The sequence below is a fragment of the Sinocyclocheilus rhinocerous genome, unplaced genomic scaffold (assembly GCF_001515625.1).
Source record: "Sinocyclocheilus rhinocerous isolate Xijiao unplaced genomic scaffold, SAMN03320098_v1.1 scaffold638, whole genome shotgun sequence".
In the NCBI taxonomy this organism is placed as follows: domain Eukaryota; kingdom Metazoa; phylum Chordata; class Actinopteri; order Cypriniformes; family Cyprinidae; genus Sinocyclocheilus; species Sinocyclocheilus rhinocerous.
The window spans coordinates 330785-345999 of NW_015664206.1; the positions used below are offsets into that span (position 1 = coordinate 330785).

General features: G+C 37.4%; 1 protein-coding gene across 2 annotated transcripts in view; it reads right to left on the reverse strand.

Annotated features, from left to right (window-relative positions):
• The window catches only part of gna11b (guanine nucleotide binding protein (G protein), alpha 11b (Gq class)), a 57732-nt gene that overhangs the window by 20305 nt on the left and 22212 nt on the right, over positions 1-15215 (reverse strand). The window contains exons 2-5 of one of the 2 annotated variants that reach the window (XM_016540706.1): positions 14420-14421; positions 5808-5992; positions 4527-4681; positions 1936-2064 (exon numbers count right to left, since the gene is read on the reverse strand). In XM_016540706.1, the coding sequence (XP_016396192.1) occupies positions 1936-2064; positions 4527-4681; positions 5808-5954 (431 nt within the window). In that variant the 5' untranslated portion in view covers positions 5955-5992; positions 14420-14421. The remainder of the gene's footprint in view (positions 1-1935; positions 2065-4526; positions 4682-5807; positions 5993-14419; positions 14422-15215) is intronic. The other variant, XM_016540705.1, reaches the window with a different exon arrangement.

Sequence of the window (15215 nt, forward strand, 5' to 3'; positions counted from 1 at the left end):
TTTTAAAGATTTATTTTTGGCATTTTTATTTTGATAGGACAGTATAGCAGTGACAGGAAGCGAAGTAGGAGAGAGAGAGAGAGAGAGGGGGTGGGGTGGGATCGGGAAAGGTCCACGAGCCGGGACTCGAACTCGGGACGCCCGGAGCGCAACGGCCGGTGCACTGCCCACTAGGCTATTGTGTTTTAATACATTTATTATAACATTCACACATAGTGTTCAAATTAGGATCTGTAATATTTTCTAATGTTTTAAAAGAAGTCTCTTCTCAGCAAAGCTGCTTTCAATTGTACAGTAAAAAAAAATAAAAATACATGCCTGATTCAAGAAGGGGGTCTGATGGCCAAAAATTATTATTTTACTAACTTATTAATTTTAAGTTACATTGTGCTTTGTTGGTATAGTGTCTGCTAGAATGTAAAAAATGTTCAGTGTTAAATATTTTTAAATTGTTGTTTTGTAATAGATTTTTTTTCTTTGAAAAGCAAGACAAAACAGTAAAAAGCACATTTTGGCTTTTTAATTTATGCAATGGTGAAAAAAAATAAATGGCAAAATACATGGGGAAAAAACTCTGTGTTCGGTATTCGGCCGAGTGTTTAATTTTGTTCGATTTTGGTGCATCCCTATTATTCTATAGTTCTGAAAAAAACACACTTTTTTTTAAGTTTACTTTGGTTCACATTTGTAGTTCTAGGTAAGTTTTAATTCTTTTGTAAACCCTTATTTTTATAGATTTTTTTTTTTTGAGCTAGTTTTGTCTACATAGGCCACGCCCTTGGGTCATGAATATTAACCTTACATTATATGATGTTCACCCGCACTGATTATTCATTCATTTAGCAGATGCTTTTATCCAAAGCGACTTACAAATGAGGAGTACAACAAAGTAATTCATCCTAAGCAGGCAATAACACACAAAGTGCTACCAATAAAAAGTTTCAAACATCATCTAGAAATCTGATTTGCTAAAAGGCGGAAGTTGGTAAATGCTAACCATGGTGGGATTACCATTTACCACTTGTGCATTCGTTTAACCACAGCGACCGGATGACACAGGCTTCTGCTTGGAGTCATTTAAACTGCGACCTCTTTAAAATATAATGAACGTCTTTCAATAAGCAAGGGGTTTCTATGTCCCTGCGCTCACTACAGTTCAAAGGAAATGAATACTTTTACCAAGCAAAGATGCATTCAATTGATCAAAACGTACAGTAGTCATTTTTAATGTTACAAAAAAATAAATGCTGTTCTTTTGAACTTTCAATACATCAAAAGATACTGGGAAAAAAAGGTTTTCAATTAAATATTAAATATTAAAATTATTAGCCCAACTGCTTTCAACACTGATAATAAAAAATGTTTTCAAAAGCAAATCAAATCATCTTAGAAGTAAATCAGCATATTAGAATGATTTCTGAAGGATCATGTGACACTGAAGACTGGAGTAATGATGCTGAAAAATTAAGGATTGCACCACAGGAATAAATTACATTATTAAAATATATTCAAATAGAAAACACTTATTTTAATTAGTAATAATATTTCACAATATTACAGTTTTTACTGTATTTTTGATCAAATAAATGCAGCCTTGGTGAGCATTTCTTCCAAAATCATTAAAAAAAAACTCAAACCGACCCCAAAATTTGTGCTTCCGCCCATGTCAGCGCGGAATTAGAAACTGTTTTGTGGGTTTTGCTGGCTCAATAAAGACAAATAAAAAAATAATCAACAGAAGTGCAGCGAAGACAACTTTGACTGATGTGGGGTGTGACTGCATCTTTGTAGGTCACACACTAGAAAGTCGTCTTCAGCTTGGGAAAATATTAATAACTCTCCTCCATGGATCTATTCTCAATGCTAACCTACATTCAGTGCAAAGTTCCTAAATTTCAAACGGAAGCTGATGAATAATTGGTCTGTGTCCTCTACCTGAAAATGATGCTCTGAAGGTCGAACGGGTATTCAATAATCCCAGTAGTCGGGATTCGAACCCTCAGAACATCCTGCTGGGTGGGAAGGTAGGAGGGCACGGCGATACGATCCAGATCAGATAGATAGCTACAGAAAGAGATGAAAACATCATTAACCCCTTTATATCACAGGCTGGTGGTTTGGTAAAGAATGTTTCCAGCAGAATTCTCGAGAGTCAGACGTCGTCCCCCGTCAGCAGATCTCAGAGGATGCTCATTAGGCTGTCTTGTGAGACAATCTGAAAAAACACAATGGCTAAATAGGGAAGACAAATGTTCTGTGTGTCTGGTCAAACTAAGGTAGGCCTGTATTATTTTCAGAATGTACAATGCATACTCTCTATTATTTCTGAAATAGTATGCTGTATGTAACGATAAATCTCTTTATTGTCTTATTTGAATTGAATGTCGAATGAGAAGGAAAACACCATGAAAACTGCCAACAACTTATCCAAAATCAAAAGAAATGAGAAATTATATTCTGGATAAAGAATATTAAGATGTTTTTAGAACAATTCAGATTTGATTGCATTGTGACATTACTTTCATGCAATTAAACCCTGTATAATTAAAAATCTTCCTAGAATAAAGAAAATTATAAAAGAATAAAGGAATTAATGGTAGTAAATTTTTTTTACGTTACATTTTTGTTACATTTTTATTGCACAAACAAAACAACATAATTATTCCTCAATTGCATCTGCTGAATTTAACATGCAACATGCATACTGTACATCGCATACTATGTTTAATAGCATGCAAAGCAGTAATCTGGCTACAATGTTGTCACATGACCTCATTATGCTGCATTTTTAATTCAGCAAATGCTGTCAAACTCTTACAAATTAATACTTTAAATGAGATGTGTCCATATGCATCCCCGACCGTTGTTTTAGCAATTAAACTACCATATATCTGTTTTTTAACCAATTAAACTACAATATATTCCGTAGTCATCAACCTAATCAATAAGCAAATGCTTTTGTAGAACCTCCCATCATCTCATATGTAGTGCTGGTAAAGTCTGATTCACTTGAGTGAACTGGTTCATTCGGATGGTTCATGTAAACTTGTTCAAAAAATGATTCACTGATTCATTTCAATACCTTTGGATTTTGTAGCAAGATATTTAGTAAAATTCTGTAGCTTGTCACTGCTGTCGACACAGATTAATTATAAATTTATATAAATAGTCAATTTATTAAATAAATTATACATTTCTAATTTTATTAGTTGAATTTGTGTCAATCTGTTCAACTGACCGCATGCGGTCACCCAGATACTCCTACTGTACTGATGTGACCTGTATTACCCCAACAAACCAGCAGGGGGTGTGATTCACATGATGCCAATGATTCTTGAACCGACTCCAGGCTTCATACATCTGTGTGTATTAATGTGGCGAAATTCGCACTGCCTTTATATTATATTGGTCCAGTAAAAGAAATAGGACAAGATTGACTGCCGCCAAACTCTTCAATTAGATCATCAGAGAGACATGGACACAAACCCACTGACAAAAAGAAAACTTTGAAACAATAAAACACAGTCTTTGAGACATGAACTGATTTGTATGTGTTGCACAAGCTGAAAGGCGTGTTCTTTTTAAACAGAAATGGATTTTCCCCCCTTCATTTTCCAGATTTAATAGCATCTTGGGTATTGGTTAGCATGAAAGAAATAGTATATCCAAAAATGACAATTCGTTTACTTGCCCTCCTGTCGTTTCATATCTGTATGACTTTTCTTTCTTTCGTGGAACAACAGAAGAGAATTTTTGAAGAATTGTATTTGTCCTTTACAATGAATAGGAACACGAGCGTTCACGCTCTAAACAGGACACAACTGCATCATAAAATGCATGTGCTATATTGTAAATCTTCTGAAGTCACATGATAGCGTTGTGTGAGTTATTCACTGAAAATTGTTCTCATTCAGAGTTAATGAGAAATAGCGTTGTGCGATTGAGAATTTAAAAATGAGATTTTTTTCAAAGAATCAGTTGATTCACCTTGCAAATTCAGTCTGAATGACTCATTCATTAATCAGACTGATTCAAAGAGTCAAGAATTAAAGACTGAATTTGAGTGATTACAAGCTCAAATTTCAGTCTGTTCCCCACACACAGCTATCAGACGAGTTGAGTTGACTAGAGTACAAGATTCAAATCAAACTTTTGCAAGCCGGAAAGCCTCAGTTCTCATTCGTTGTAATTGCATGGGGGGAAAAAATCCCCTTTAGTGTTCCACAAAAAGAAATAAAAGTCATACGGGTTTGGAATGACGCGAGGATGAGTAAACAATGAAAAAAAATTCCAGAAATGTTTTACAATGAAATAACATTCAACATGAATCTTTCACAATATCACCAGGAACACATATTAGGAAAGTAAATGGGGTCATTTTTTATTTCATGTAGATTGTAAGCATGCACAACAGTGCGAATATATATATATATATATATATAAAATTGTTAGAGAATTTGACTGTTTAAAAACACTATAAATAATCAAACTCTATTCAATAAAAAGATGATGACAGAATTTCTCACTATTTCGTGGAGTCTGACAGCTGGTACTCTCGGCGTCTGTCGTAGGCCTCTTGAATGCCTGGATCTGTCCACAGCATCTTAATGGCACTAATGTAGGGCTGGTCGAATGACGACACCTTCTCAATGTCCACCTCCTTCACCAGCATGGCGTTTGCCTGCAGCCCAGAGCAGATGAACAGTTTAAGACAGAAGCAATGGAGGAAACTATTGATAATATACAGCAGTGCAGATGTGCAATACTCGATCTAACCTATTTTAAACATGCTCTGATCCTTCTGTATTTATTACAGAGCTTCTCTTATGCGTGATGTCTCATTAATAGTGAGACCACATGGAATATTTGTACTTTTTTCATTTGCCACACCAAAGCAAAATTATGAATGGTGAAAACCAATTCATGGTTAAAATGATTGGTTAGAAGCAATGGCAACCAGTTACAGCAGCTAAAATGTAGACATAATTTTAATCTAAATCTTTTTAAAAATGTAGATGAGTTTGTTTCTTCATCAGAACAGATTTGAAGGAATGTAGCATTCCATCACTTGCTCACCAATGGATGCTCTGCAGTGAATGGGTGCCGCAGAATGAGAGTCCAAACAGCTGATAAAAACATCACAATGATCCACACCACTCCAGTCCATCAGGCCATCACTTCACAATCTTGTGAAGAAAAAAGTTGCGTGTTTGTAAGAAACAAGTTCATCAAGACGTTTTTAACTTCGGACTGTTGCTTCCAGCTAAAAACTGGAGTCCATAATCCATAAAAACGCTTCCTCCAGTGAAAAAGTCCATCCCCTGTTGTCCTCTCACATCAAAATCCACCCACATTTTTGTTTAGCTTATAAATTAATCTTGATCTGTGCATATTTCTCTCCTGATTCAGATGAGACAACCTTTTCCACTGAAGAAAGCAATATTATGGATAGAGGAGGTATTTTAGCCAGAAGCAACGATTTGAAGTTAAAAACGTCTTAATTATGGATGTATTTCTTACAAACACGCAGCTTTTCGCTTCACAAGTCATTTACTGATGGACTGGAGTGGTGTGGATTATTGTGATGTTTTTATCAGCTGTTTGGACACTCATTCTGACGGCACCCATTCACTGCAGAGCATCCATTGGTGAGCAAGTGATGGAATGCTAAATTTTTTGAAATTACATGTCAGGCTTCAACTTCCTTTATGATTCCTTTTGATTTAGGTGTGAAACATGTTTTCACATGAAATTCACATGAAATTCACCATGTCTAACTTAAAATACTCAACATGAATCATTCTCACCTTGTTCTGCTCGTACTTAAAGCCGATTTTCAGGTTTTCAGTGGCGCGGATCATGGACTGCATGGAGGTGAAGATGTTCTGGTACACCAGTTTGGTGAATCCGCGTTTGTCCTCGTCTGTGTATCCGGTGCCATGGATGATACGCATCTGTTTGATGAACGTACTCTTGCCGCTCTCACCCGTACCTAGAGCAGAGGGAAGGGTCAGAGGTCAGGTTTATGTTCAAACTCTTGATCTACGATCAAGACCATCGGTACAGCATCCTTCATTCATGATCATCTGTTCACATGTGTGGTTTGGTCACAGTGTGGGAGCAAATCAGGACACTTGGAAATGATTTAATTAAACAACAACAAAAACTCTAAATCATTAAATTGAGGGAAAAGAGCCACTTCTAATTAAGAGGGCCTTTCGCACAGCTTTAGTTCCAGAACTAAATGTACAGTACTAAAGTACTGGGACGATTTTGCGGGAACTATTTCCCAGTACCATTTAAAGGGTTGCATTTGCACCGACAGTGTGTACTAAGAAGTGACATAAGCTGGTCGACAGCGTCGTTATTTGTGCGCGGCGTTCAACAACAGAAACAAAGAACAACATTAACAACAGGAGGATGGAGGACGCTGTGATCGGAGCTGTGTTTTTGTTGTGTCTCGCGGGTTTCACAATAATGGACATGGAAAGTCGACGTATACGTAAAGCGATTGAAAGAACGGAAAGGAGGACTAAGAATCTCCAACGACAACTGGCAGTGCTACATTTGCTACAAGTGCCTGCACTTCAGCGTCCGTCCATCTATCGCTGTTCTCCATACTTGCGAAATAAGTTGACACAATGTTTACAGTATGTTTACACAGCGTTTTAAATCATGGCGGGTGAGGGCGTTTTCGTACGCGTTTGGCCAATCAATGTCTACTTGCGTCGCGATTAGTACCAGTTGTGCTGGTTAGACCCTGCTCCGGAGTAGGAGCTAATTTGGTTCTCGAAAAAGGCAGTCCGGTACTAAAATCGCACCCAGTTCCGGCGGTGCGAAAACGCCAAAAAGTGGGTAGTTCCACAATTAATTCTGGTACTATGAAAAGGTTCCCGCGGTGCGAAAGGCCCTAATGAGAGCAAATACGTGCCTGTGCCATGTTAGCTGATGATCCACTTTCAGACAGAAAAACGGCATGGCTCACTTCAGTGTAAGTTTATGGGATTTATTTCACTTGTTTAATTTGTGACCAGCACACTTCTTGGTTTGTTTTATGCTCTCTTTGGTTAAATCAGCATTTCCCAAATGGGTGTCTGCGAACCCTTGGGGGTTCGTACAGGAACTGGATGGGGCAACACAATAAATCAAAATGAAACGGAAATCACAATATAATTAAGTGTCTCAATTCACAGTAAATGCTTCATCTTTGTATGCAATATGAGTTTAACATGCATTTTGGGAATGCAATGTGAACTAGATTCACTTTATTTACACATTTCCATAATCTCCAACATTTCTGTGGACAGAAATGTACTGCATTTTACCAACATTCAGCCAAAATAAAAGCATGAAGCTTTGAATGACTGAAAATGAAGAATTTAAGACATAAATATTGGTAAATTGTAGTGTAAATTAATTGTTTATAATTATCAAATTTATTTTATTATTTTACAGTTCAACTGTAATTTACAACAGTAATATATTTGTGTCTTCATTTTAAGTTAAACCTGATAATAATAAAGAGAGTTTATTGGTTGAGAGTTGGTGTCAGCAGCAGCAATATGTGTTTTCATTAGATTTTAAGAATCAACAAAATAACTGCAATATAATTTTTTTCATGTGCAGCAAGCAGCACTATAGACGGTTTCAACGGCAACAACATAAACAAACGTTACTGCGCATGCATGCTTTTGTGGCCCTAACTTAATTTCCGGTAGACTTCCAAATAGAATCAATGACAACAGCTAAGTAGTCCCTTTAGAGTAGATTATTTTTGATAACAAGCAAAATATGTTTGCTGCGTAAATCAGATGGACTTACTGAAAATGCAAATTCATTCTCTGCCAGCAGGAGGTGCTTTAAAGCGGGAGAAACAGAGGTTTCCCCGATAACGGCTGTACACAAATCAGCACTGAGCTCACAAACCCTGCACAAACGCTTTATCAGGCATATAACATGCAAGATTAAATGAAAATGACATCGAAAATTTTCTAAGGATAGTCTTCTTTCAGAAGTACAGTGATATAAAAACACCCGCGCCTCGTTTAGATTTTTAAACGTGCAGTAGGCCTACGTGCTCATGTTTATTCAACGAAGCCTTTTGGAAAATCTGTAATTTTTGATATTGTGGCGAGCGCCACAAATAAATAAATGTATGGGAAACACATCCCACAGCCCAACCACCTGAGCCCAACTTCAGTCTACTCATCACCTTAACTTTAACTGCGTTTGTAGCCGGCGCCATAGCCAGACTGATAAACAAACACAGACCGGAAGTTAACTTCGGGCCAGGCGCGTGCGCCCGATGAAACCGTCTATATAAATCATTTTCAAATAAAAACAATCAACATTTACACACACAAAAAAAAAGATTAAATATTTAAAGGAACATTCCACTATTTTTGAAAATAGGCTCATTTTCCAACTCCCCTAGAGTTAAACAGTTGAGTTTTACCATTTTCGAATCCATTCAGCCGATCTCCGGGTCTGGCGGTAGCACTTTTAGCTGTAGCTTAGCATAGATCATTGAATCTGATTAGACCGTTAGCATCTCGCTCAAAAATGACCAAAGAGTTTAGATATTTTTCCTATTTAAAACTTGACTCCTCTGTAGTTACATCAGGTACTAAGATTGACGGAAAATTAAAAGTTGCGATTTTCTAGGCCGATATGGCTAGGAACTATACTCTCATTCCTGCGTAATAATCAAGGAACTTTGCTGTCGTACCATGGGTGCAGCAGGCGCAATGATATTACACAGCACCTGAAAATAGTCCCCAGCACGCTCCCTATGCAAGCAGGTGGTCACGTTGGTTATGTTGACGGAAGTTAGCCTATTTTCAGGCACTGCGTAATATCATCAGTCAACATGAAATGACGTTTACATTTTAATTCTGCAACATTTCCAAACGCAAAAGGTTATTCAATGAGAAAAGAGGCAGGAAGTCCTTTAAAACAGCATGACTCACTTAAAAAAGCACAATAAACAAAACATGTATGAAAAAAGTAGACAATTTTAGTCAATTTTAATTTCAAGTTGACTGTTCCTATCTACACTCTTAAAAATAAAGGTTATTTTCTGGCATCTATGGTTCCATAAGGTACCTTCAATGTCCAAACAAGTTGTTTAGATTTTTAAAATGTTTTTCACACTAAGAAAAAAAATGGTAAGAACTGTTCTCTGAAAGGTTCTTTGTGGAACCAAAAATGGCTTTTCTGTGGTATCGCTGTGAGTGTAAAGCGGCTTCTCTCAAACTGTAGCCACAGTAGAAGGAGGTGAAACCCTTTGCGTAGGTTTTGGTGGAAAAAACACAGACATTTTCTAAAGAGCAACACCTCGGACAATGGAAACACAAACCTATCGAGAGACACCGACAATATCAAATGATGCCGTTTTTTTTTTTTTTTCAAACTACAAACCTTTCAAACAAAACATCCCCTCTCACTTCCTCTGTTTTACACACAATTAAAAGCTCTTTCTCCGTCCCTCTCTCCTGTTACATAACACTCCTGTTTTGCTTCTCGGTTCAGCTGAGTGAGGATTTCAAAGGAAGGCTGCTTTTTTTCAGAATGAGAGCAGTCCTTCATCCCCTCTGTGACTGCAGGAAGTGAACCGATCAGCGAGGGGGCACGAGCCTATCTGTACAAATAAAGCCAAATCAAAAAGCCTACTCAGTTTTTGAAAAATGTCGAGGCTCTGAGGAATGTAAATGTGGTGCAGCAGTTAAAGCTGCTTTGAGCAATATCAATGCTACTTGCAGCACAAAATCTACTAGATTTTTCTGCCACCTTTATTGTCCACCAGGTAATGACAAGCACCACTACCGAAAGGTTTTCCAAACATTTTCCCTGTTTGCAACTTGAGTTTTTGCAATATTTTGCAACCCCAACTTCCAAACTACCAAACTTCCTATATGAAATAAGCAACAGCTAGCATTTGTCCACACCCATTAGCTTTTTACATTGCACAAATGTTATATTTTGTTTCTTAAAAGACATTGCTGGTCATGTGCAAAGTGGGTTTTAATATTCTTTTAAACTTAAAAAATATTAAATATAGAAAAAATAATTTAATTATATTATTTTAATATAAATAATTAAATTGTTTTATTTTAATTAACTGTTGCTATTAAATGGCACAATGGCAATTATACATACACTAATTGTCTAAAATTTTAAATATTTTTGTCTAACATTTAAAACTTTAATTCTTACCATTTTAAGAAGTACAGAATTATAGAAAAATCATTGTTTCATGACACAAACAGATCTGTGCATTAGGCTTTTGCAGTGTAAACGCAGACAAATGACAATTCTATAATTGCATATTTAAAACACTTAAATAGGTCATTACAATACAGAAAAGGTTGTTTGATAAAAAAAGAAAACATTATAGAGCAGTTACTGCCCTTACAAAAATTAATCTGCATTTCACAATCATACAGGTCAAATTCAACTGTCTCTCTGCAGATATCAAGTACCAATTACAAAACTATAGAAATAAGGCTTATTGATCTTTTAGGAGAAGCAAAATTAATGTTATTTTTCTCTTTTCTCTCAGTGGATTCATGCTAATGGAGATCACCATTAAACACGCTGACTGTGTAGCAGGTCCAAAATGGAAACACATTAAGGCCATGTCCACACGTACACGGGTATTTTTATAAACAGAGTTTTTCCTTCTTCCGTTTTAAAAAAAATCTCCTTCCACATGAAAACGCAAACGCATGCTATGAAGCACTGTCAAGAGCATGCCAAACCAACAGGTGGCGATATATTCTCAACCGTAAAGCCATGTTGGCCAATCAGAAGCCAATTTTTGTTGGCCAATTTTTATTTTTAAAAATAACCGCATTCGTGTGGACAGGGCCTAAGGCCTAAGGCCCTGTCCACACGAACGTGGTTATTTTTAAAACCGCAGCTTTTTCTACGCGGTTTGCAACACCCAAGGTTTAACCAAGAGAGAAGATAAAAGTGTACATTGCTGTTCCAAAGCAAAACGAAGAGTTCAACCCAAGCTGGTTTTTAATGGGTCAGTGCTGATTATGTTATGACAAGGCTGAATCTCTGGAGAGTCAATGAGCTTCATATCAAACAGGTCAAACTGTGTTTCCTTCCCATGCTAAACAGATGCAAATCCAACTGCATCAAATTATAGTATCTGTGCATCGAACAAAACTCATATGCAACCCGCAAAACAAGCATCATGGCCTAATTGTTTTATGTTTCAACCGAGCAACACGCCACAATGTTTCTAATTGCATCTTTGCACAAAAGCAGAAAAGATGGGTTTTTTTGCTCGCACAACCAGGAAATGTCCTGAACACTGAAAACATGTGAAAAGGGGATTTTCCCGATCACAAAAAACATCTTATCCAAATATAGGGATGCATTAATGCCAAGAGACTCCTGGCTTATTATAGGATGTCCATCAAAACAAACCCCAAAGCCTATTTGGGGACGAGATAGACGAGATTGGGCTCTAATGACCCATGATTCATTTCAGGTAGCAGGGAATTTTCTAGAAATGTCTGATGTTGAATAGATCTGTTGTAGCTCTCAAAAGTATCTAATGAGTATGTGCCTCACTCTCATCTCTGAACGTCTCAGCCCTGTCCAACAACCCCCAAAAGACAGAAAAATAAATCCAAACTTGTTTCTCCAAGACAGTAATGAGATTTAATGGAGACTTTTGCTGAAGTCTCCTGCTTCTAAGATGTTTAACCAGTGAAAAGAGACCCCAGTAATCTCACGTGTCTTCTCTAGAGTTTCAGAAGAGATCTTAACAATGTCTCAAACTGTGCTCAGATCTGCCAAAATACCAAGGTCTGCAATCAAAAGTCAGAGATCTCAATAAGATTAGCATTCCTCATCAAAGCTTCTATCTACATTATTACAAGTCAACAATTGTCTCATTCAGTTAGATTCCATTACTGAGATCCATTAAATCTCAAGAGAAACCAAAACAATGGGTAAAGATAAAGGGCAATTCCTCACTCAGCACACACCTTTAACCCAAACAGACTCATGTTTCACAATGCTTTCAATGAAATGGGAAATCTTAAAAAAGACAAACATCCGGCATTGTTGCACAAACTCTTCTATACCTCTATGAATGTGTGAATGAAAGTTTGATAACAAATACTTGCAATGCTATGAAACAATCTGCATTCATAGTTCAAAGTGCCAGTCATGTGGTTGCTATAGTAACAATGCCTCCCCTTTGTATGCTATAGTTAGTTTGCTATAGTTCAGTTTCGGTCACAGAAATGCTACACGCACCAGCATCTCTCGGTGCTGGATCTCTCGTGAATGAGTTGTTACAGTAGGAAGAATCTGAAAAAACACTTGCTGCAGTATAATGTGAAATTTGGCACATCACATTTACGTTTTTAGTCAATCAGTTGGCTACCTGCCTGAAAAAAGTTCTTGCAGTATATCTGAGCCACTCCTTTGGCAATCTATCAATCGCTAGATTTTCGGGAACAATACAAATGAGTGCTTAGTGCTGATTCCAAACTTCATTTTAATATAGCATGAATAAAACTAGTAGACACCATATTTGACAGAAAAAAAAACAAAGTTGTGAGGAAAACAAATATAGAAAACAAAAGGAACTTCTATCTATCTATCTATCTTGTCCATCCATCCATCCATCAATAATGTAAAAACAAACTTTTTAAATGTTCACTTGAGATAGTCGTGTTTTAAACTTTTGAAAAATGTTTAAAAAGCTTTGAAGTTTGAAGGTTTATACGACAGACAGAATAATAGATGGAATCACGGGCAAACTGATGGATGGAATGATAGAACAATCGGTAGACAGATAGGGATGCTATAATTCTCAATATAACATTGAACCGTTCGGTACAACATCCACAGTTCAATAGGCTCTTGTGAATTGCGCTTTTTTCGGTTTTACTTTTAAATAATTTCTGTGAGTTTTTTTCTCTCTCTGAATTGGCTCTGTCTGTGTGTGCCCATGAGTCTCTCTGCTTATGACGTACATTTGAAAAAAACAAAAACAAAACTTCTCTTGTAATGACAAGCGTTTCTAAACCTGTTGTCCAACAAAACAGAACATGTTTTTACTCCACAACATCAGTCCAGTGTTTGAAATAACTTCCTTTTGTGATCTAAGGTGGATTCTTATAACAGAATGAGCTGAAAATATATTCTATATTGTAATGAAGGCTATGTCGATTAGCAATGGATTATAATTATTATGAAAATAGCCGAGATGGCTTGAAGAACACAGATAAACTATACATTGTCGCAGTTGAGTCTTTATTGTCTTCATGTTTCATCATTCAAAACTTATCTTTTTATTCAGATATAGCTGGATGCCTTTGTTCATATTAGGAATTTCCTGGAGCGTCATCAGTTCTATTACTTCTGTGATGCACATGTGGAGTTTCTGCGTAAGGGTGCCTTCCGGCTTCCACTATGAATGAAACAGACATTACATGTGTTTATAGCACTCAGTAATGGCCAATCCACCCTATTTAGGATAAAAATATGAAAAAATAATACTTCTCTCAAAAGAAATTTGAAGTAGACAGACATTTTTTAGTAATTTGTTTAAAAATCCCATTTTAAATTGCAAAAAAACACTATGATGTGCCAAGCTATGGGAACCCAACTGAACTGAACCAAAAACCGTGGTTAAAAAACCGAGGTACGTATTGAACCATGATAGATAGATAGATAGAGAGATAGATAGATAGGCTTTGATCAGTGGCTTTCTGTCACAGACTAATCGTTGACTTAAAGCGTGGCGATTTTAGATGTGACCTCAGGCCAGTATGACACTGAACGGCCTGTACTTCTGTCTCTCGTAGCGCTGCTTTCGTTCACATCAAATTAAATATGGCGTTTCCTCCGACTGAGCTCTAAACGCACTCATTCATTCATGAAGCAAGTGGATCCTCCTCCAAACCCTTCCCAGACGAGCCGAGGAAAAGAAACAGAATAATTTAAAACGTCTGATTTATTTCTCGTGACCCTGTCACAAGATTACAACACCCCCCAACATACACTCCATCCTTCCAGCAGCTGGCTGCCGTTATCTCCGTCCTCTCGCTCGCTCTCTCATTCTGCTTTGTGTACGAGGACAGACAGCTGCTCCTCTTAAATCAGTCGTTTAGCTCCTCTGAACAGCCGGCCCTCCTCCTCACCCAGTATTAGGCATATTCATAACTCAAATGTTTCTCTTTGCTATTTTTTGAAGCGACCTAGAAATAGGGGGGCAGCTATTATAGTCTCCAGCCGGTACGGTGCAGGCCTGCGGTCACGCTTCGGCTTCAGCTCACTTACAAAACCAAACACAGGACCCATCGACTGGACAACCGGCTCTGTTGGAGGAGAACTAGGGAGGGAAAGACAATGTTTGTACTTTTTATGGGTTAAAGAAAAGTACCGCTATGACAGAGCAAAAAAAAAAAAAAAACAAGTTCAATGGAAGCAGATACATGACTTGTCAATTTTGTAAATCTACTCACCATAGTGATGGTGAATTACACTTGCACAGCACCATAAAAGAAGTTCATATAACTTGTGTACTAAACCTCCAGTCTTCTGAAGCCATACAGGCTGAAAAAAAAATCTTAAGCAATTGCTAAATCCTGGTCTTAAACCAGAACCAAAAACTGCTTATGTCAGGGGTCAATGGACGAGAATACTAACAATATTAAGTTCCAAAACAATGACTCGGTCTGGATCAACTGACTCTAAACAAAACTAGATAGCATAAAACTATCACTCCCACTGTAACAAAAGCGGTCTACACTTGAAGCATCCAGAGCAGTGCATAGTAGGCTTGCCGCGATAGATGGTGTTGACGGTGATACCGGTGTTAAGCCGCAACACCAGTTACATCACTTGCCCACCGCGGCACCGACCCCCACCGTCGTTTTGATTTTTTATAGAAATAAAAATCATTTAGTTCAGTAAAAGAACAGACACTACAATTAAAAACTGAACGCGGCTGCTCAATGCAGCGTGCCGAACGACAGTCGCATCACAGATCAGATTTCATTTCTCCAGTGAGGAGAGTGAGTCGAGCTGACTGACAAGAAGAGTGAGGTGAGACAGACAAGACGATCGCGGATGATTTAGTTTCAAGAGTGAGGTGAGACAGACAAGAAGAGTGAGGTGAGACAGACAAGAAGAGTGAGGTGAGACAGACAAGAAGAGTGAGGTGAGACAGACAAGAA